The following is a 24,082-nucleotide window of genomic DNA, read 5'->3' as shown; positions in this document are numbered from 1 at the left end:
AATTCCGCTACCATGGATATATAAATAAACTTATTTTATTACCCAAAGGATTAAGTCGCTAATATATTTTGCCTTCTTTTCACTGGAAAATAACTCTCAAGTCTCGCTTATACGTGTCCATCTGTGTTTTTTAATCTGCTTGCACGTGAAGTTGGGTTTTGTGAGTTTGATGAGATAATAGGATGAGCAGTGTGTCATTTGGTAAAGCGGGTCCTTTAGAACATGCTTGTGACTTTTCCAGAGGAGAATCCTCTCTCTTAGGGTCTCTGGGGTGGGTGGTTGGTGTCCATCAGGGTACCTTCCTTCCCCATTTCTCCCTCTACCCAGGCTCTGTGGATTTATGGTAAATATCCTTGAGTCAGAAAGACCTGTAAATTAACCTGGCAACTGAGTGTTACCATTTGGTGCAATAACAGTGCCTGAACATGACACCTTTGCCAACATTTTAATGGGTAGCTTGATCCCTTCAGTTAGCCTGGTAGGTACATCCTGGAATTGATAGAGTACAGATCCTCAGGACCCAGCCAACATCACCTGTAGCAGGAGGGTGTCCTTGTGATACAGTCTCCAGTGCACCATGGGCCCTTCTTGTGCACTGCAGGGATGCCATACCCAAATAAACCAGGGTCCTACCAGCCTTGACTTATCCAGAGGGCTCCTCCATCTGTTAATCAAATAGCAAACATTTGCATTTATAAAGTATCTTCCATGTCATCTCAAATAGACAATGTGGAAGCGGGAAATGAAAGAAAGACAGAAGGAAAGTTATGGTATCCTAATCACACAGAACGTTCTGGTAGGCAACCAGATTTCTTTTTTTTTTAAAGAGAGAGGGAGAAAGAATTTTTTAATATTTATTTTTTAGTTTTCGGTGAACACAACATCTTTATTTTTTTTTAATTTTTATGTGGTGCTGAGGATTGAACCCAGCACCCCGCACATGCCAGGCAAGCATGTTACCGCTTGAGCCACATCCCCAGCCCGCAACAAGATTTTTTTAACTTTGCCTGTGTGACCTCAGATAGGTGCTCTGCTTTCTGGGTGGTGGGCACCAGAGAGGATCCTAAATAAGTTCCTGGAATAGGAGTCAGAAGAAGCCTTCTCAGCTTAGCTCTGCTACTTTCTGAACAAAGGACCTTAGGTGAGTCACTTCAATTCTCAGGGTCCTTATCACATAGGGGGACAATAACCAACTGTAGACATGTGATCATGATTTGTGCAGGACACAGCCCGAACAGCCATACATGTCAACTCATCTTCTAAGGTAGAATTAAGATTTCAGTGAAACAAAGATGGAATCAGGTATGGCACTAGAATGGAATTTGACTTCCTTTCTCTTGTCTCACCTGAGGTACATTTCCACATTTCATAAATATCCAGCTCTACATTTGGGCCATCTGGTTTTTCCAGGGCAAAACTTCAGTGCAGTGATTTGTAAGTCCATTTTGTCATCCCTGGGGCTGGAGGAACCTTTCTGATCCTCTGGAAGGGACTGGGGTGTCACCCTTGACAGCATGACTTAGTGACCACCCAGGGTAGGAACTAGAACCCAGAGGATCCCACCAAATCCTAACCTGGAGCTCCCTTGGAGACCTTACCAGAAATCACTCTCTTTGTTGTTTTTATTTGTGAGTTTTCAGATAAATGGGGAAATGGCAGCGTGGGGGACAGACGGAGCAAGCAGGTGTCCAGTACATGGGATCTAAACTTGCTCAAGAGCCCATCAGAGAGGCTGGGGTTGTGACTCAGTGGTAGAGCGCTTGCCTAGAATGTGTGAGGCACTGGGTTGGATTCTCAGCACCACATAAAAATAAATAAAGATCCATTGACAACTAAAAAATATTTTTTAAAAAATCAGCGAGTCTGAGGAAGTGAAGTCCAAGCAGCAGGTCAAGTGCAGACTCTGGGAGGGCAGAGATGAGAATGAGGAGAGGGACCTGAATCAGGGAGGGACCTGAAACTGCTGCTCTGGAGCTGAGAAGCAGGGAAGAAGCAGCAGGCTGGGTTTCCTCAGGCTGCCTCCTGTGGGGCTGGTTCCGGTCCATTCTCCACTTCAATCACCTGTCAGGTATTTGCGCATCTTCCCCCACACCAGCACATGTAGGAAGGTGGAAAGCATCAGAATTGGCTCTGAAACACCTATGTAGAGTCCTGGCTTGCAGCTGAAGTCTAGGGAAAAGTGATCCTTACACTTGTGATCAGAGGTCCCTGGGGCATCAGTTTATAACCTGTGAAATGGGGCGGCTGGGGGCCTACTTTGCCCTCTCTCCCGTTGTGAAATCAACAAACCCCGACGAGCCGCCCCCACAGCCTGCACTGACCCAGCCTCCCCCACCACCAGCAGAAAACTCTGGGAGGTTGGGCACCTGACCCCGCATCAGAGAACGCATGAGCGCCTTTCTGCACGCAGCCCTGGGCAGGGCCCATTTCTCTTTCAGCTCAGTGAATGGTGGAAGCTCATGGAAGGCAGCAGACAAAGAGCCCCCGGGGTAGGGGAGCTTCCAGAGAGGCCCATGACCAGGCCACAGGGCTGCTGGGGCTGGAACCCAAAAGCCACTGGACTCTAACCTAACCCTGCTGGGCACCGCAGAGGCAGAGGAGTGATGAGTGAGAGGAGGGTGGTGGTGGACTCGCCCGCCGGCACCAGCTCCAGCATGCCCCTCCAGAGGCGCAGGACATCTTTCAGGGGGACACGATCATCGTCCTCCCTGGACAGCCCCCCAGCCTCCAGGACCAATGTCATGGGCAGCCTCATCCGCACCCCTGGGGTCTATGTAGGGACAACGCCCAGCGGGGGCATAGGTGGCCTGGGTGCCCGTGTGACCCGCCGGGCCCTGGGCATCAGCAGTGTGTTCCTGCAGGGCCTGCGGAGCTCAGGCCTGGCGGCGGTGCCTGCTCCGGGCCTGGAGAGGGACCATGCTTCTGTGGAGGACCTAGGGGGCTGCCTGGTGGAGTACATGGCCAAGGTGCACGCCCTCGAGCAAGTCAGCCAGGAGCTGGAGACGCAGTTGCGGATGCACCTGGAGAGCAAGGCCAAGCGTTCTGGGGGTTGGGGCGCCCTCCGGGCCTCCTGGGCCAGCAGCTGCCAGCAGGTGAGTACCAGGCCATGCCCAAGGGCTCGGCAGACAGCTCTCAGAGGGGATGCTGAGGGCAAGGGGAAGGGTCGTGGGTGCTCTGAGGCCAGAAAAACTGGCCACACCATCCATACTTTCATATTAAAAATGCTAATGGCCTAATGATGAGGACATTGGGCCCCCATTTACTGAGTCTTAAATGGGCAGGACCTGCTAGTTCCAGCTCATGCACTTCTTTCTGGAACATTCAAAGCCATGCTGTGTGTCGAATCCCCATTGATTGCATTTTTCAGATGGAAAAACTAAGGCATGTAATTTGGTCATAAGCTAATAGGGAGATGGAGCTGAGATTTGAAGCTGAAGTTCCCCAGCTCCAAAGTTGCCTTTGTCCCATTACCCTGAGCTGCCGCTATTGAGAAAGGGTTTTTACGGTCTTCATCTGACTGAATACACTGAATGAATGAGTATTAAAAACTATGAATAAATAGACATGTCACCACTGATGTGTGGCCGGGTGATGCTGAGCAGATGCCCACGGGAACTCTCCATCAGCCTCCTGCCCCTGCCCCATTTTGCTCTGCAATAGCACTGTCCAACAGAAATATGAGCCACGTCAATAATTTATGTTTCCATTACCTACAGTAAAAGAAAGGAAAAAGAAACAGGTGAAGTTAATATTAATATCATATCTGATTTAACTTAGTATATCCACAATGTTATTTCAATATGTAATCAATAGAAAAAAAATATTAATGAGATGGTTTGGATTCAAATAGAACCTTCTAGAGCAATGGAAATGTATCTGTATCATCCAATCAGCCAGCCACTAGCCATTTGTGGTGGGAGAGCACTGGACATGTGGCTAATGAGACTGAGGAATAGAATTTTTTATTTTATTCAATTTTCTTGACTTTAAATAGCAACATATGACTAGTGGTTATCTTATTGGACAAGGCAGGATGCAGAGGTCCGGCTCTTGCTTGATGGCTCCGGCTTTCCTGCCCTCCAGGGTGACTTCTGCAGAGCATGGCACTCATCCATCATGTCTGCCTGCAGCCTGAGGTTCTAATGCTGAACTTCCACCAGCACTGCCTATCTCAGCTGGACTCTCTGTGGGTGGCTGGCTTCTTTCCTCCTGTCCCTTCCCCAAGTGCCTTGGGATCCCTCTGAGCTAAATCAGTCTCTACTCCTGAGAGGAACTGCTAACTCAGACACTTTGCCCCCTGGGGCATCATGCAGTCTGCCAAGAGGTCACAAACCATTGGTGTGTGGCCGGGTGATGCTGAGCAGATGCACTCAGGGACTCTCCATCAGCTCCCGCCCCCCCCCCCACCCCGCCCTATTTCACTCCACAATGCTGCTTCTTTGCTGTCACCAGCATCTGAAGGACAGCACAGTACACACAATATACAACATTGTCCTCTCAGGCTTCCCCGGGGCTGCTGTTCCACTCCCATCCACCTGGGCTGTGAGAGAGAGCCATCTTAGAACATTCTGGAGCCTTCTATCTGCTGGGACAAAGAGGCAGCTATTCCTCCAGAGTGTCCACAATAGTCCTGATTCTAAATATGGTGCCCTAGCAGCCATTAGAACACCCTAGATATTCCAGCGTGTCAGCATCTTCTGGACAAGCACATGTGGCCACGCAGACATGCCCAGAGGAACCAGGCACTGCAAAACCGAGGTTAGGAAGTATGGCCACAAAACCTACTCACGCTCAGTAGATGCTGACTTGCCTGGCTGAGGCCAGAAGTTTTTGCAACTTATCCACTGCTCTGGACCTCAATATCCTCATCTGCAGAGTGGGTGTAATAATGCCTGAACAATCCAGCAAATCCATAGATAAGCAGACTAGAGACTGGAGATCTGTAAAAGATCCTCGATGACAGAACAGCACAGAAGGACTACAGGCCAAGACTTTCGACCTCTGCCTCTGGGGCTCAGAATCCCCAAAAGGAGTCATGTTCCTCTTTAGTGCCCATAAATGAAGTCCTATATGAAGACCTATGATTTTTCTTTTTCTTTTTTGAATATGGATTTACAGATATAGTTAACCAACCTTAAAAAAAGTGGAGTTATTTCTGCCTTGCTGATCTGCCTTCTAGTTATTATGAAGCTCTATTCTATCAAAAAAGAGCAAAAGAATACTCTGCATACCATAAATATACATGATTTTTCCAGCCAGCGCCCAGCCCCTGCCAGGCCTAATGGAGAGTCCAACCAGAGTCAAGTGACTTCATGAAGTGCTGTCCCCTCCTCCCTTGGGGATCAGAGGCAGCCACGCTGTGCTCAGTGCTCCCAGCCTCCAGGAATCCAGAGCTCCCTCGCTGACACTTCTCGTTCTGGGCTGCACGTTCCGAACTCTGACCCTCTCCCCTTTGTAGCCTCCTTTTCTCCATCAGCAGCCTCCTCCTGCCCAGCCTGTCTCCTCACCCTCCTCACCCTCCGGAATGCAGAAAGTTGCCAAAGCCATTCTGGGAAGTGGGGCCACCTCTGTCCTGGAATCTCCTACTACCTGCAAGGAGACAATGGAGGGCTTTCAGAAAAACAAGCAAGAGGGCAAGAGGGGAAGGAATGGGTGCTATCACTGCAGAAAGTCACGACTCAGAAAGCAACACAATTAGGGACCAGGAGGGCACCACCCACCTTGTCAGAATCAGCAAAGTGTCCTGGGGCGGGGAATCTTCTCCAACCTTGTCACTACCTCTGTTTGTGAGGTTTGGATGGTCATCCCGAGGGACAAGGCTGGCTTCCCAGGAGCCGTGAGTGCAGTCCCACAGGACTGGGTTCTCACAAGGGCCAAACTTGGGTCTTGATGCTCTGAGGTCGCCATCTTGACATTGTCAACAGTTTCATCTTTAACTTGTGTTTTGTTGACTGAAGCCACACCATGGAGACTTGTGGGAGCTCCTGCTGGCTCTCATCCCATTCTGGATCCCTGGGATAGGTTCTCTGCTGCCCATTCCCCTGCCTCCCAAAGCACCAGCCCCTCCTGAGTGGCATGTGGCCCATGGGGGTGACACCAGCTGGAGGGAAAAGACAAGCCTCTTGGGCACTCTGATCCAGGTCTACAGGGTGACCCCGAGGTTCTAATGCTTTGGGGGTTAACATCTCTTCAACTATCTGCCACCAGAAAATCCCAGTAGTTGGTGAGAAAGGTAACCCAGCAGCTGATGGAGCAAGCCCACGGGTGTCCACAAGGGTCTACCTAAGTATCTCCAAGCCCAAGAGAGCGCAGGTTTAAATAGCAAATAAAATCACCATAACAAGAGCCTGAACATAAAGCAGTGTATGGTGGTGCACACCTATAATCCAAGCAACTTGGGAGGCCTCCCTATAATCCAAGCAACTTGGGAGGTGGAGGCAGGAGGATCATAAGGTGGAGGCCAGCCTGGGCAATTGAGTGAGACCCTGACTCAAAATAAAAAAAAATAGAAAGGGCTATGGATGTGGCTCAATGGTTGTGCACACTAGGGTTCAAACCCCAGTACCGTAAAAAAAAAAAAAAAAGAAAAGAAAGAGACCATGAAAGAAAAAAAAAAAACAACTTTATATTTTAATTGTCCTTTTGTCCTGCTGTTTAAATAAGGGGCCCTGCATTTTCATTTTGACTGGAACCTATAAATCATGCAGCCAGTCCCAGGTTCATATCATACAAAATGTCTTTTCAATTCCAAGCTCCTCTCTCTTAGGTCCTCAGCTGTGTTAGCACCGCCCTGTCCCTTCTCCCACTCAGCAGTGGAAACAGATGGGAAAAGTCCCAGGTGGTGGCCCCTAGGAAGACCTGGACACCCTCCCCACTGCTCAGGCAGAAGGTGGCCATTTCCCTCTTGGCCTTGCTCTGGGTTCCTGACTTTTCTTGCCAAGTGAATGATGCTGATAATAAGCTCTGTTGGCAACCCCAGGCCTTTCCTTCTCCAGTAGGCTAAACACAAGCTTGGAATGAGGCCATCTCCCTGCCCGGGAGCTACAGAGGGAAGGACAGAGGGACAGCAGGCACACTGTGAGTCCCAATGCAAAAGGAAGCAGCCAAGGGCCAGGCAAGGACGAAGCTGCAGGGGGAAGAAAGGGGACCACAGAGGCTCTCAGTGGAGGAGCAGGACGTTGGCCGCCTCCCCGGGAGGAAACAGCAGCTCACCCCTCTACCAGCCAAGACTGTCAGCCCAGGCAGGGGAAATCAAAATGACGGAAAGGCACAAGGGCTAGAGTTTGAAATGGGCCTGACAGGACTAGCTCTCCTGCTTCCCCCTCTCTGTCCCTTGGCAAGACAGCCCATACTCTGCGCATTTATTTGCCAAATTGGGGAAACTGCTGGAAACTCAAGCAGTTTAGATCAGGGCTAGGTTTTCCTCCACAGAACCTGTGGTCCTAGAATGTGTTTTTGAAACCCACCAATGGGGTGGGGTATAGCTCCGTGGTACAGTGCTTGCCTAGCATGCATGAGGCCCTGGGTTCAATCCCCAGCACCTCTCTGGGAAAAAAAAAAAAAAAAGAAAAAAGAAAAAAAGAACTAATTAATCCTACCCACTGAGAAAAAGAAAGGTTATAGGGTCATTGTTCATGATTGACACGCTGATAGCCGTGAAAGGAATTGGGGGGGGGGGGGGCAGGGCAGAACAGGACTGAGCTATTTTGGTACCTGCACAAGACTAGATAGGTTTCTCCCAGACAAAATCACCCAGGGGATTTCTTACTAACTGCAGTGTGTTTAGCAGAGCAGAACACTATAGTTTGGTTAGAAATGTAATAACAAAGAAGAATATATTCAGGAGAATTTTTCATAGGGAGAGAGATGAATAAGATTGGAAGAAATAGTTTGATGGGGCAGAGAGGGACAGGCAGCAGTAGGCTGCTCTCAAAGGTGATTGCTAAACTGTTTTGCTAGGCAGCAGGTGTCTGGGAATGAGGAAGACGCTAAAGAGAGGAAGGAAGAGCCTGGGCCTGGCACTCGGGCCTTGTTTCCTCGCCCTTCCCATAGGCTGCACTTCACCACCCTTGACCCTCTTTAAATATCTTAAAAGTTGAGTTTGGAGTAATGTAAAACAGGGAGGGGTGCTACGGAAGATCCCAGGTTTTGAAGCCAGACACCCCAAGGTCAAACCCAGGCCCTGACACTTAATAACTTCACGACCTTGAGCCAAGTTCTTCGTTGATCTCTCTATAGCTCAGGTTCTCATCAGAATAATCAGGATATTTGGAGATGTCTTTGATTTGATAAAAAGAATATCTCTAAGAAGGACATAGTAGAGACCTTCTGCAGAAATTAGGGTATTAGGAATGAGAAAAGGATGTCCACTCTCTTCCCTGCTCTGTAACCTTGGTCAGAGGTAGTAGTCTATGTGATTAGACAAGAGAAAGCAATGATGTGAGAGTTGGAAAGAATGAGGGGAAATCTTGATCTTTCTGGAAAACCCAAAAAGATGTAGGTAAAAACTACATAATAAGCAATAAGATGATTGAATAAAGTAGCAGTTTCCAAAAAACATGTCAAAAATCAATGATGTTTATCTGTATAAACAAAGATACAATTGAAGAGGAATTTTCACTTGGGATAGCATAAAATAAAATGAAATGCCTCTGAATAAACTTTTTAAATGTCCCAAATCTCTATGAGACAATAGCAAAACCCTCCCAAAAGACTCAAAAGTAGTCTGGAACAAATGGAAAGAAATCCCATGTGCTCAAATAGAAAGACTCATTAGCATAGAGAGAGCAAATTCTCCCTAAACTCACTTATAAATGTAATGCCCTTAGAATTTTTTTATTTCATCTTTCTTTCCCAGAGCTAGATGAGTGGAGTATAAATTCCATTTGTAAGAACAAAGGCAAGCTGGGTTGTGGCTCAGTGGTAGAGTGCTCACCTAGCACATCCAAGGTGCTGGGTTCGATCCTTAGCACCTCATAAAAATAAATAAACAAATAAATAATTTTTAAAAAAAAGAACAAAGGCAAGAGGAAGGAGAAATTTAAAATGACACAAAATCAAGGGGGAAGACACTAAGACATACTAGTCTCTAGAACTATTTCATTTAGCAGAAGATAGGGTGCCCAATAGATCAGAATAGAAAATCTAAAGGCAGGTGCCATTGTATGTGGAAATGCATTTGTTGATAAAGATAGCATTTGAGGCCAATAATGGATACATGGTCTCAGATAAGTGACATTCCAACAGTTAGATAGTCACAAGGAATATAATAAAACTGGATCCATCCCTTGCTGTATGCTAGAATGGATTCTAAGCATATCCTACATTTAAGTGTTAAAAGGAAATACATGTAGAAATATTTGGTGAGTTTCTTTATAACCTGAAGATGGGAAGTACTTTCCTCATTAAAATTCAAAATCCAAGAGCAACAAGGAGACATATTGATAAATTTCATTACCAAAAATTTTAAAAATGTTTGCATTGCAAAATAACACCATAAGCAAAATTAAAAGATAAATGGTAAACTAGAAACAATATTTACAACTTTGAAGACAAAGGGTTCATATCTCTATTTTATAAATAGCATTTAAAATTTGAGGTTAAAAAGAGTTATCGGAACTACTTATAAATAGACGAGCAATATGAAAGGTTGACATAAAAATAAATGAAAAATTCTCTGGATGATATAAAAGGATGCTCAACCGGCATAAGAGAAATTTTAAAAACCTATCTGAGATACCAGTTTCACCTCTCAGATTGTCAAAACATTAAAAGTGGGTCCACCTATTTGTGTGTGTGTTGTGTGTGTATGAGTGTGTGTGTGTGTGTGTGACTCTGGGGAAACAAACATATTTTTGCCATGCTGACAGGAGTAGAAAATGATACAACCCCTATGGAGAAGAATTTGGCAGCATGTAGGCAAATGATATAGGCCTTTATGTGGAATTTGACCTAAGAATCCTACTTTGAGGTCTCTCTGCCAATGATACATTGCCAAAAATCTGATAAGAATGTTCATTTCAATCCTATGTGCAATACCAAGAGACTGGAAGTGATCCAATTGCCTATCAGTAGGGATACTTCCCTGCAGAGGGAAATCATCCATATTATGCAGTGATGTTTTCCAGGATCTCCTACTGAGTTAAAAGACAAGTTAAAAGGGAGAGTGTGGACTTTACCCCTTAAGAAAGAGGAAGAGAGCCAGGCATGGTGGCCCAAGCCTGTAATCCCAGAGGCTCAGGAGGCTGAGGCAGGTGGATTATGAGATCAAAGCCAGCCTCAGCAAAATTGAGGAGCTAAGCAAGCTCAGTGAGACCCTGAATCTAAATAAAATGCAAAATAGGGCTGGGGATGTGGCTCAGGAGTCGAGCGCTCCTGAGTTCAATGCCTGGTAACCAAAAAAAGAAAAAGAGAGAGAGAAAAGAATGAAAAAAAATCAATGTTTTTAAATGATTACTTAAAAGAGGAAGGAGTAAATAGATGGAGGGAAGGAGGAATGGACACTGGAGTTTTTTAATTTATCTTCTTATGTGGAGATGATTTGGGAACCATGAAAATATTTTACATAATTGTAAAGCAAAATTAAATCTTAAGCAAATCCTAAAATATCAAAAAAAAAGGAAACAAATAAATCCAATGATGTATCAAGTTGATGGTGTAATTACACAGAGAAGAACTATTCAAAGTGATTATTTTAAACCACAGTAATTTGTTTGTACATCCCCAAGAGGAATGTATAAGAGAACTGGGGGTGAGGGTGCTTAAGTTTTCAGGGATCACATCGTTGGCAGTAGCACTGGTGTTTTTCTGACACTGGTGTGTGTGTGTGTGTGTGTGTGTGTGTGTGTGTGTGTAGCTGTATACTGTAGGATAAAGTGAAAGAATCATTATATTTGTGTTATTAAGAACTGAGACTTTAGTGTGGGTGAATGGAGATACCATTGAAAGACTGATTAAATTTCATGGCAATTCTTTAGTCCTGGATTTAAATTTGGATTTATCAGTATAAACCTGTGATATCTGTGATCATAAAAATAAAAATATACCTATTTCCAAATCTGAACCACTGAAGAGATCTAGAAATGATGAAAAGATCTAGCAGCAATGGCCAACCCATTGGCAGTGGACAGTTTTAGCCTCCAGTTTTGGTCTCTAACAACCATGTTTCATGAAAAGCTGAGTTCCTTGGAGAAGTGGCTGAATCCATGTTTGGGGAACCGTAGATGTACAAGATGAGTCTGGAACATTTTGTCATACCAGAAAGCAAGAAAGCTGTCCAGAACCACTACAGTCATGTCAAAAGACACAGAAATCAATCTCAATATTCCCACTATCCAAAGATGGTTTCATGGATATTAAGTGGGTGGGGTAGTGGCACATATCGGTAATCCCAGAAACTTGGGAGTCTGAGGCAGGAGAATTGCAAGTTTGAGGCCAACCTCAGAAACTTAGCAAAACCCTAGAAACTTAGTGAAATTCTGTCTCAAATAAAAAGAACTTGGGATGTGTCTCAATGGTAAATTACCCCTGGGTTCAATCTCCAGTGTAATAATAATAATAATAATAATAATAACAACAACAACAACTGGAGTGGATCAAAACACATCAAATACATTTTAATCCATGAGTTCAGTATAAAATAAAAAGCATTAATTAATTACCTTTGTAGTCTGCTGGGAAACCAGCTCATAACTTTGAAAACTGGTAAATATTGAGGAAGAATTAAATATTTTTCTCCCTCTCTTGTAAGACCTACAGGTGCATCAGGTGGGGAAAAAAGGAAATAATTGAAGACATCATTGTGTAGAAATATTCCAACTAATAAAGAAGAAAGAACCATTATTAATCTTTATGATTTTATTAAATGGAATTATAGCATCACCACTTTGCAACCATAACCAACCTTGGCTCCAGATCATAAAAATCATTGAATAACTACTAACATCACAAAAAGAGACCAGCAGGCATCTGTACCTTGCTTATAGAATCCAAAAAAAAACTAGGAAGTAGGCTTGGGGGGGGGGGGTGGAATCAAAACTAAACGTGACGAAGGCTCAAGATTAAACTACTAATTTACAGAAAAATACAAGGATCAAAACATGTTAATTGACATAACAGGGATGAAATGAGCAAAACCCAGTAGAATAAAAGACTCAATTTTTTCATACATAAAAATTGCCAGGGGAAGGAGAAAAATAGAGGGAGAAAGCTGTAAATTCAGAGACCAAGTTGATGCCAACCCACGGAGATGTTCTTTGTTTGGATCACTATTCAAAGTGTTAAAAAATATATTAGACCAAGGAGGGGAAATGAACATCAAATGGATATTTAATGGTATGGAAGAATTATTAATTTTTAAATATGACCATGTTTGTGAAGTTATAAATTTTTAAAAAGCATTTTTTTTATATAACTGAAACAAAATAAGTCACACGTTTACATTCATGGAGTCTGGGTGATGAGCCTATGGGGGTCCATTCTTTCTTTTTATATGGGTTTGAAATGCTCGGCATCAAAACAAAGATAGAAGAGCTTCTTCATTGGGTTGGTCCATGGGTATTAAATAAAATAACGTATATATATATATATATCACTGGTGCATAATCAGTGACGAATTCAAGTTTATGGAATTGAGTGAACTTGAAGATACACACCTTGGGTGAGAGTTGCATAAACAGCTGTGTTTCTCACATACAGTCATGAGTTCAACCCACACAGGCTGCAGGCGTTCTCAGAAAGAGCAGGAGGTAGAAGATGCTCAGGTGTAGAGACTGACTATGGATCCAAAGAGCATCCCTTCAGACGGGGGCCCAGCATGGACCAAGAATGAGGAGTGGCCACGGCAGGGCAGCCTGCAGCTGTGTCCCTCCCCTATTCCCAGGGCCTGGCACTGAGAGGTAATACAGGGCACATAGCTGGTGTCCAACCAATGTCTGCTGTGAGAGCTGAATATGGAGCTAGACAGGCTCAAATCAAATCCAACCTGAAGATGGGGGGAGGTGGGGGGTGTCTCCTTTAAAATTCCAGACTAGAAAAGAAAAGGAACAATTTCAGCATCTAACGCCCCTGAATAACTGGGCAATCCTTTGCAGTTGTAAGAAAAGAACAAGGGAGCTCAGTACATACTGATGTAGAATAGCACCAAGATGTAGGGGTGGGTAAAAAGCAGACCGCCAAACCGTGTCTGTGTACTCCCACTACTGTGTTTAAGAAAAGCCACAGTGGAAGGGCAGCGTACATGGGGGAAATAGCAGTGAGGGATTCAGGGGGAGGGCCGGGTGCCTGAGACGTGGCTGCCTTTGGCTACATGCTCTTTGGCACTGTTAGAACATTTAGCTTAAATAAAATATGTAGCAATAAATAAAACTCCTGCCAGCAGCTTATTACTAGTGGTGATGTTAGGAGGTGGACCCTGCCAGGTCCGGAGCAGGGAAGCCCTTGAAGCCTCAGAGAACCTTCCATGAACATCCCCTGGCAGGAGGGGAAAAGACCCTTCCTCTCAAATCAAAAACCCAGCAAAATTCAACATCCATACACAACAGTGGTAGCTCCTGCTAATGGGCCACCCTCTCCGGAAGAACTAAATTAAAACTTAATCCAGGCGGTTGGCACAAGTGTTGAAGACAAATGTATGGTGGCTCTTTCTGGGGAATTTCTGAAAGGAGGGCTGAAGTGCAGGGTCCCCCAGGGAGTCCCCGCAGGGTTCATGCTGAAGTCGAAGTCTCAATTTAAGCAAATAAAACATCATTTATGGTCATCTGGCTGGGGAACGGCACATAAAGACTCATTTATCTGGTTGTAAACGAGCTAGTGGAGCTGACAATCACAGATGCATTATTCAGCAGAATCGAGAAGCTATTTGAGTATTACGAGGAGGTAATGAAAAGAGAGAGACAGTTCGGCCACAGCCCTGACCACCTAGGGAAAACAACTTGCAATTTTTATTTATTTATTTCATGGGCCAATGAATCATCATCTGAACATCTGTCTCGGGGGTGGGGGTGGGGTGTGCAGAGAGGAATGATGCTAGGCAGGCTCTGGGCACAGTTTCACAGAAGACAATGCACTGTGCCCGAGCCCTGGGTGCCCACCCCTGCCCAGCCCAGCCCCAGCCACCTGAGCCCTGAGCTGCAAAGAAACCACCCCAGCTGCAGATCTCACTACCTCTTCCTCATCTTCTTCCCACCCCCAGGTAAGACCCCCTCCTTCAGGCCTGCTCCCAGCCAGCTCTGGGGACAAAGGTTCCCTGATACAGGAATCTTTCTGCCAACTACTAGAACCTTGCCCTGTCCCCTAACTTACAAGAGCTTAGGTTCCTCTGCCTAAGGAAGGTGAAGACATCCCTCATAAGTAGTGGGAGGAGTAAATGAGATAAGGAGGTGGATCCCCGGGGCCTGTTGGGGGCTCATGGGTATCAGCTGGTGGTCCCCAAGTAGCAGCATCTGGGCAATGAGTGGCTTTGGTGGTGTTTCAGACAGACTGCAGGTGCGAGGGAGGGAGCAAGCCCAGGCCAGGAATCACCTCCAGGGGCAGCTGTGGAAAGGCCCTCAATTCCCAGGTGCAGTGTTGCTAGATCCAGTCACCCCCAGAGTCAGCTCAGGGTAGGGTCTTGTTAGGTTGCCCAGTCTGGCCTCAAACTTGCGATCCTCCTGCCTCAGCTTTCCAACTCACTGGGACTGCAGCTGTGCACCACCAGACCTGGCCATCTGCTAATTTACTTGCTGTCTTTTCTGGTCCTCAGAACAGTGTATGGAGCTACCTAGCATGATGGGGTTAGTCAGCTCAGGCTGCCAGAACAAAGGACCCCAGACTGGGAGCTTCAACAACAGAATTTTATTTCTTGCTCTTCTGACACGGCTGGAAGTCCAAGATCAAGGTGTGGGCAGGACTGTCTCTTCTGAGGCCTCTCTCCTTGGCGCATAGATGGGCCTCTTCTGCAGGAGCCGTCCCATGATCTCATCTCTGTATATGTGTCCAACTTTCTTTTTACAAGCACCCCAGGCACACTGGATTAGAGTTCACCCTCTTGACCTCATTTTAACTAATTACCCCTTGAAAGACCCTCTCTCCATAAACAGCCCCGTTTTGAGATACTGGGGAGTTATGATATGGGAGGGGGACACCACTCAGGGCATAACCCCCATTTTATAAAGAAACTGAGGCCTCCAGAGATTAAGTCCCTCACTGAGTTCATGCTCCAACCAGAAACAATTTGGTGTGGTTTTGACTGCCAAAATATTACTTAAGAGCTTCCTATTACAGGCCAGAGGGGCCTGTCCCAAAATGCTTGGGGCTCAGCAGGGCCACTGTCTACTTTGACCCCCCCTTCCGTTTGGTAAACTGGATCAGCACCAGCAAAGAGCCTCCCCAGAGGGTTCAAATCTAAGGGCTGTGCCTCCTTTCTGTCCCCTTCTCTGCCTCCTTTAGTTTGGAAGAAGCTGTCGGAAAGGAGGATTGATCCTCATCCAAACTCAGCTGTGGCTGGAAATAACTGCTTCAATTGGGACGCAGGAGGCCGGGGTGGCTTCCAGGTCACCAGAGAGCTCAAGACTGGGGCTGGAAAGCTTCATGGCTGGGCTGCCGGGGAGGGGCGGCCTCCCTGGGGATTTCTATTTTTTTTTTTTCCTTTTCAGTGATTCTAATGCTCAGGAAAAAATATGCTGAGCAGTGGGCCCTTAAGGCAGGACGTCTTTATCTGAGTAGATTCAGAGATTCCCCAAGGTGCATGGCCCCAGCTACCCCAAGCCACTCCACCACCAGAGGTGGTCACCTGCCTGTGAGGGACAGGCCTCCACCCCCGATGACACCTACATCAGGTTGGGATCCCTGTCCCCCACGGGGCCACCATCTCCCACCAGCACCTGGTTTCCTGGGCAACTTGGAGAGCTAAGGGATCCTTGCAGGAGATGAGGCCACACCTAGTATCAGGGGCCCCAGATGCTAAATCCCATGGGTCCTGGGGCTGGGGTGTGAAGCATGTACCTCTTAAATCCCATCAGCCAAAGACCACTGAGAACATACTTATGGAGGGAAGGGGTTGGGTGGGCAAAGTCGGGCTTATTAGTTTGTTGCAGCAAAAGAGAAAAATCTGGGGCAGGCCACAATGGTGCACACTGTAATCCCAGTGGCTCAGGAGGCTGAGGCAGGAGGATCACGAGTTCAAAACCAGCCTCAGCCACTTACCAAGATCCTAAGCAACTCAGCAAGACCCTGTCTCTAAATAAAAATATTAGAAAGGTCTAGGGATACAGCTCCATGGTTACGTGTCCCTGGGAGAGAGAAACATGGGGAGAGCCTGGTGTCTTGGGAGGAGGAAACAGGAGAGACTTGTTAGGATTGAGTTCATGCTGGGTGGTTCTGGAAGGAAAGGTTGAAGAAGTGAGGGTTTGCTCTGCATTTGATGCCGGCAGAAAGTGGGGTGGGCTCCATGACTGGGGATCTTACTGGTATTTTCCCGGGAGGCCTGAGGAATGAGGGTGGGGCACAGAGCTGCCACCACTAGGAAGCCATGATCGCTCGTCCCTAAGGCCAGCTAGAAGAGGGCTGTTGGGTTTCCGTGGTTGACAATGTCCTTGCCTCTTGTTCAGATCTAATCACTGCCATGATCACAGGGCAGCCTTGTCTGATGGTGGCCCATACTCTGTGTTGTGTTCACATGCAGGTGAGCGGGGCCTCGCTGTTGGCTGCCACCTCTCAGGCTGTGAGAGTTCCTCACACCAAACCAGCTTCCTCAGCCTCCTCGCCCCACAGTGTGGCAGGATGAGGACACAGAACTGACGTGCAGGGACCTCTCGCCTCACAGGGCCACTAGGGTGGCCACGGGCTGAGGTGGAGTCCTGGGCCCACTGTGCCTCACAGGTGCTGAGCAGGGCTCACCCTCCTGCCCGTCCCCTTCCTGCCCTGCAGAGCCTGTGCCAGCGCTCACACACCTGAGCAGCTCACAGGTAGAACAGAGCCAAGTCCAAGCCAAGTCCTTAACAGAACAGGCCCTGGCCTGGCTACAAACCCCCTCAGATCCTGTTCCTTCTCTATAAATTGAGGGAGAATAATCTCTATTTCATAGAATTGTCACAGATGAGCTCAAGGCAAGCTGGCTTCCTCCAGCTCCCAGGACGGTGCCTGGCACATCATAATATTTAATCAATAAATATTGATGAAATCAACCAAAAGACATGCCCAGCAAAATCGTAAAAGGAAGCTGTGTCTGTCTCCTAGGGCTGCCATGGCAATGTGCCACCAACTGAGTGGCTCAAAATAACAAAAATTTATTCTCTCGTAGTCCTGGACTGGAGTTGAAAATCAAGGTGTCATGGAGGTGGGTTCCCCTTGAGGCTCTGAGGGACAATATGGTCCACACAGCTCTAACTCCTGGCAATGGCTACAAGTCCTTGGCGGTGGTGGTCCTGGCTTGTACCCACAGTCCCCACCCCAAGTTCTGCCTCGTTCTCCCCGTGTCTGTGTCCAGATGCCCCTCTTCTCATAAGGATGTCAATTGCATTAGAGTAAGGTCCACCCTCATGACCTCATCTTAACCTGAGTTACACTTGCAAAGACCTTATCTCCAAAGAAGGTCACATTCACCGATCCTAGGGACAGGACTTCTGCTTATCTTCTGGTATCTGACCTGTACTGGGAGCTATTGGAGGGGGGAGCAGTGTTGTTCTGTTCACAGTTGGAAATACCTGATTTCCAACATTTTGTTCTATTTTCTCAAAAGCCACTTAAAAAGTTCCCTGAAAAACCAATGCTTTTTCACCTGACCCTCTTCCTTTTGCATTTGAAATCAGATCCTACATCCTGTTTAAACCACATGGGACTTGGGGTTCAGGAAGGAAAGCCATAATGCAGAAAGCCCTGGAGAATACTACTCATGTAGCAGAAGCACAGCAAATGTCCCTAAATTACTGTGTGACATTGTGACAAGTTATTCTACCTCTCTGAACCTTAGTTTCCTCAACAGGTCAACGAAGGGATTAGATCTCACTGACATCTTCCTGCAGACACAAAGGAAATGGACCAGATTCCCTTTCATGAGTCTGGCAGGCACATGAAATGGATCCTCTTCATGGACATGGACTCCCGGGGTAATTAATTATTTACCCTGAGACAAATCCTTTTCCCTCTGGGGCTCTTCATTTGTAAAATCAGAGGGTAGAATTCTCTGACCTCTCAACCCTTTAGATAGAGACAGTTACCAGGGGTATAGTGCAGTGGTGGAGTGCTTGCCTAGTATGCACAAGGCCCTGTGTTCAATCTCAGAGAGAGAGAGAGAGAGAGAGGGAGAGAGAGAGAACCCTTCCTGAGCCCATTTCCCTAATCCTCATCAACTCTGCTGGGTGGCTGTTGAGGGCTGGGAATGTTCAGGACACGTGGGCCTCCTCCCTCATCCCTAAGCATCAGGTGGTGGCCTGTGCCCCAACATTGATGAAGCGACAGTTCTATCAGCCAGAATATATCCCAAGTGTTACCAAATGATGCTGAGGGGAGAAATCACCTAGGCAGGGGATTTATTAACAATAAGCAAAGTGCACACCTGATCCAATCCCACAAAAACCAACCCAGATGAAAGTAAACCAACGAACAACTGAGATTTCCAGTTTGGATAACCAGCTGCATCGTGTCTGTGTAGCTGGTGCTGATATACCTCTGAACATTCTTTCCCCTTTTGGTTACATGACCATGACAGCCCAGGTCCCCCATGGCCGCCATTCTCAGTCTACTCATTCCGCTGAGGGTCCTCAAGAGCAGAGGTATGTTCCCATCATTCCTGAACCTAACGAGTACCTAGCACAATGCCAAGTATGAAGTACAGAAGGGAGGCAGGAAAGAAAGAGAAGATGGAGGGAAGCATACCATGACAGCATACCACAGCGGCTACTGGTACAAGAGACAGGACCCAAAGAAGTGAGTTCAAACTCTTGCTTGGCCATCCACCAACCTCGTGAGCTTTAAAACAAATCCCTTTACCTCTTTGAACTTCGATGTTCTTGTTGCTGAAAGCTCGGTCCTTGTCCCCAGTGCCAATCCAGTAACGAGGACACAGTTTTGAGAAAATGGAAAAAGAAGGTTTATTGCTTTGCTAGCAAAGAAAAAACACAGGGGGACTCCTGTCCCAGAGGCTGTGGTTCTGCCCATCAGCCAAAACAGGGGGCTTTTAAAGAGGTGATTCAAAGGCTAGTTCTGTTCCGTGTGTTCTCTGTTGGAATTGTAATTCACTTGTTAATTTGGGAGATAGTCACTTCTGAGATCTTCTGGTGCCATCCCCAAAGTCTGGATTACTTCGTTCCTATGGTGGATGTGTACGCAGGGACAGATAACTCTGCCTAGGATGGGGAAGAAAGGTAATCCTGTTTCCGCTGAGATCAGGGAGGGGGAGACATTAGGGAGGAGCCAGAAGAGAAGAAGAGAAAGAACCATGTCCACTTTAAAAATAAGTCACAATGGCACAGCAGCAAGGGCCATATTCAGAGCATAAAGTGGACACTGTGACACTCTGATTTGTAAAATGAGGGTAATATTTCATGCCCACAAGATGGTTGTGGGAATTAAATCAAATAATTTACCTAAAGCACCTAGTATAGGGGTCTGGCCTTGATGAGCGCTCAATTAACTGTGGGAGTAATTTGTGTCCTTATTTGCATTTGTTAAAATAATCATAATCACACAGGGCCCTTCTATCACCACCTGCCCTGCCAACTCTGCAGTATCTCAGAGGGAAGGAATTAGCATTTGCCCAACAGCACATACGGGTGGGACCTTGGTGTCTTGGGAGCATCCCTCTTTGTGGTAGCAATCCCAGAGCGGCCTCCAAGCCCCTTGGTGGGGGAGTCCCAGGCTCCTACCTTTGACCTGGTTACCTTTGCAAGTGGCGCCACCTGCTGGCTGCTCCTGGACTGGTCTTGCACACCTAGGTTGCCCTCCGCCCCTCCCCTGCAAAATGTTGTTAGTTTTGGATTCCTATAATCATCCTCTCACTGCCAGAGCCTCCTTGATCTTGGGAGGGAAGCCACACAATTCTCACCACCCTGCATTTGCTCTGTCGTGTCAGAATTTCCATGACAGCTCCCAATTTCCTGAGGATTATAAATCAACCATAAAATTTCTCTCTGCCCTAAGACTTTACATAGATTAGCCCAGCATAGCTGCTCCTATTCTCTGCTGCTGCTATTAGTGACAGAAGAAATGCTCCCGAAGTCCCCTCCATCCTTTGCTTTTTCAGTTGCATTTCGTGTTGCTTTGGGTGTTTGGAGCAGAGATGGAGTTTGGAGTCAGGGGTCCTGAGTTCCAGTCTTGGTTCACCAAAATACTTTGGCCAGGTTCCTAATCTCTCCCGCCATCAGCTAGCCTCCTCCTCTGCAAAGGAAGGAGATAATTACACTTGCCCTCAGCTGTGGTTCTTTTGAATTTTAAGGGGAAATCACAGAAGCAGGAAAGGCTTTGTCAGTGTCAGAGTCGAGGCCACACGCCTCAGCCAGTGTGTGTAATTAGTGTCACATGAATTGGCCCTGCCTCCGCCGGCACCAGCAGCACCAAGTGTGACATTTGTCATTGTAGATACTAAGGGGATGACACCGAATTCGCTTTTATTCCATTCCCCTATGTGACACTCAATGTGGCTCTTCCATGCACCAGGTCCTGTGAGATTCGAATATCAAAGTGCTAAGGTTCTCTGACTCTGGGCTGTAGGAGTCTAAAGAGGATTACGAGTTAACACAGTTAACACGTCCACACAGTGGTCCAGCCCTGTTAAGTGCCTGCGACGTGCCAGCACATTGCGGGCTGTGTGATGAATGTCAACATGCATCGAACAGCAGGGACTCATGAAGTCGAGTTATAAAGGTAGCTTTGGTCTGAGAGTGCCCTCTCCCAGGATCTCATCAGACTGCTCAGGATGAGGCAGATCCTGCATCTTGGTTTCTGGATAAAAATAGTTCCATGATTTTTCGGATCCATAGTAGGTAACTAAAAATTCTACACTCTCACTTTGAGTCACAAAACACAGTTCTAATTCAGGAAATAGAATATCTGATCAATATCTTCTTCAACACATCAAACCTTATTTTCACCCCCTTCTGCAGAGGGTCTAATGTCTAGGGAGGGGCAAGGTCAGATCTAGTTTTCTCTTTGGCTGGTCTTCTCAACCCCATTTCTCTGTTCTTTGCTGTCTTTAACCCAACTACAGTCTAAGCAAAAAGAAGGGAGAGGACAAGAGGGCAGGAATGTCCTTCCTTGGTTGACACGGCGTCTGGGTCTGGCTAACGTTTAGACAAGATTCTTGCTCTTGAGGACACGTTTTTGTATTCTCTGCTCCACCATCTGCAAACACAAGCCCTGCCTTCAGCTGTGTGTGAATGATCCCCCCACTTCTGCCCCTGGCAGGATACCCCACTAACATGCCCTCACCTTGCAGGCTGCCCTTTCAAATGGCCCTCCCTGTCCCAGGCTCCACATCTGTTCCCCAGGATGGGTATACACACTAAGGGTCTCTGTAAGAGGAGGGCAGTGACTCAGATCAGGCAATTGAGTTTCCTGTTTCAAATATGTCTCTTTTAATCATCTGTAATCAAAGGAGAAAGTTTTCTGATTCCCATTGTTATGGTTTGGATAGACAATGCAGGAATGTTCAGAGGTGAAATGATTGCATTATGAGAGCTGGGACCTAATCCATGCACTAATCCATTTGATGGATTGACAATTTGAATGGATTACCCAGTGGTCACTGTAGGAGGGTGAGGTGTGGCTAGAAAAAGCAGGTAACTTGGGTGTGACCTTGGGATATGACCTCAGGGTTTTGCTCTTATCTCCCTGGCTCTTGTGCTCTCACTCTCTCTCTTTCCTGGCTGTCATGAGTGGAGCCATTTTCCTCCGCCATTCATTTCCACCATGATGTTCTGCCTCACCTTGGGCCCAGAGCAATGGTGTTAGCAATGGACCTCTGAAGCCGTGAACATGAAATAAATTTTTCCTCCTCTAAGTTGCTCCGGTCAGGTATTTTGGTCACAGTGATGTGACGTTGACTAATTCAGTAACCCACTCTATGAATAGGGAGACTTTCAGAGCATCAGGCAATCCCTGAGTGCCAAAGGTGGGATTTGAGCCCTGTCTGTCTGAATCAAAGCCCATGATTTTCCCATGAGTCCTTGCTGCTGGGCTTTAGAAGCACAGGACCCACTCTGGGACCTTGCATGAGCCATTAAACCCCTGCCTTGATCAGCTTTCATGACCTCTAAGAGCCCTTTGCATTCTAAAATACTCTTCAGTTCCAGGGTAGAGGTCACCTAGAGGCACAAGGTGGAGAATCCTGCAGAGGTGGGAGGGTCTGCTGCTAGCTCCTCCCCTTTCTGCTCTGACACCCTCCTCCTGTGGGCTTATGGCTTCAGGGAGCCTGAGGACCACCGGCTAAGCGGGGCTGGCACTTCCATTCCCTCCAGGAGATGTCCGAGCCGAGCAGCTGCTGGAAGGCACGCATTTGCTTCCCTTCAAAGATACTGGGTTCTCTGTGCCTCTCAGATGGGTGGGTGTGCCACACTGGAGCATGAGGCTGGTGTCGCAAGAGGGGAACTTTCCAGATAACTGGATTCCTAGTTGAAACCAAGGGTCCCATCTATGGTTCAACCAGAGAGACAGCAATCTGTCCAAATGCTGGAGGAAAGCCCCGTTTGTGCTGGCTTTATTGACGGGTCTCTGAGCCCTGCCCTTCTAAAGGTCTCAGTGTTCTAAAGGTCGCCGTGTTCTCCTAGGGCCCTCACTTTGCCAGTATAGATGGGACTCCAGGGCCTAGCAGCCCAGGGAACCTGGCTTGTTCTCCCTGCCATATCCCCTAGCTCCTCACAGCCTCCCTGTGTAGTAAGCAGAGCAGGTTTAGTTACCTCCTTCTAACAGAGAGGGAAACTGAGGCTCAGAGATGAGAAACAGAGCCCGGATGTGCACTTTGGTTTCTCAGTCCCCTCTGATACTTTGACTCCTTTACCCTCTTCATTTCTGGTACTTGCACAAAACTAAGTGACTGGAACATTCTTCTCCCGTTCCTGATCCTCCACCCACCAGAATCCCATTCCCTGACCTATGGGCCCCCAAGACATTTCCCTGTTTTTCTGTCAGCTTAGATTGGGGGGTGGGATAAAGTCTCAGGCAGATTAAAGGTGAGGATTCTTCTAATCTTCAACAGAACATCAACCACATCCACCCTGCCAACAATCTACGACACTGTCCATTCCGTTCTATCAGAATAAATTGAGGTTCTGTGTCTGCACTGCACTGCACAGGTCGTTCCCTGCATTAAATTAGGCTGGCTTTGAAGTCCTAGGCTCATGGGTAAAGCCTTTCTATTCCTTGATTGCTCATAAGTTCCCCTTAGTTTCAGTGAAGAATAGGAAAACTAAAATTTATTGAGCACTTACTATAGAATTTGTTCTGAGGGCTTTGCACATCCTGATTCCTTAACCTCACAACCCGATGAGGTCATGATTTTCATTACCATATGTGTGTGTGTGTGTGGGGGGGGGTAATGGATCAGGAAACCAAAGCCCAAAGCAGTTATATAATTTTTCCAACATCCCACAGCTAGGAAGTGCTAGAGATAAGACTTTGAACTTAGGTCTTGATTCCAGAACCTGTGTGCCCAGGTCCATTCCAGACTAAGACTCCAGATAGATGGTACCCCTGAGAGTTTCCAGGAAGAAGAGCACAAGGCAGAGAAAAACACGGGGCTCAGGTGCAATTCCCAAGAAGCAGAACCCCAGTCCAGGAGGCTGTGGAAGTGCTCCGGGGAGTCTTGCAGGGAGCAGGAAAGGACAGGAGAGGCACCAGCAAGGGGGGCCCATCTCTGGCCAAATCCCAGCTTTCGTCTCAGTGTTGCTCTGACCCCAGGCAAATGTACTAGGCCTTCATGTTCCCACAGCTGTCCATCATGTGAACTTAAAGGAGGGTTCTGGAGGCCCTGCTCCAAACAAGGCCACTGTGCTGGCTGTGGGAAGTGAAAGGACAAGGAAACTGGGGACGCAAAAAAAAAAAAAAATGATTTTTTTTTTTTAGAAAAACCTAGAAGATCTGCTGGCCACACCTGAGCAGGAAAGGAGTGCCT

At 46.9% G+C, this 24,082-nt stretch overlaps 1 protein-coding gene across 1 annotated transcript in view; it reads left to right on the top strand.

Moving 5' to 3' along the window:
* The first annotated feature begins 2,603 nt into the window (after positions 1-2,603).
* Positions 2,604-24,082, top strand: part of Bfsp2 (beaded filament structural protein 2) — a 62,817-nt gene continuing 41,338 nt past the window's right edge. The window contains exon 1 of the mRNA XM_027933998.3: positions 2,604-3,092. Within this exon, the coding sequence (XP_027789799.1) occupies positions 2,604-3,092 (489 nt within the window). The remainder of the gene's footprint in view (positions 3,093-24,082) is intronic.

The sequence above is a fragment of the Marmota flaviventris genome, chromosome 8 (genome assembly GCF_047511675.1).
Source record: "Marmota flaviventris isolate mMarFla1 chromosome 8, mMarFla1.hap1, whole genome shotgun sequence".
Lineage (NCBI taxonomy): Eukaryota > Metazoa > Chordata > Mammalia > Rodentia > Sciuridae > Marmota > Marmota flaviventris.
Note: the sequence above shows the minus strand (reverse complement) of the source record. Positions and strands in the feature narration are given on the sequence as shown.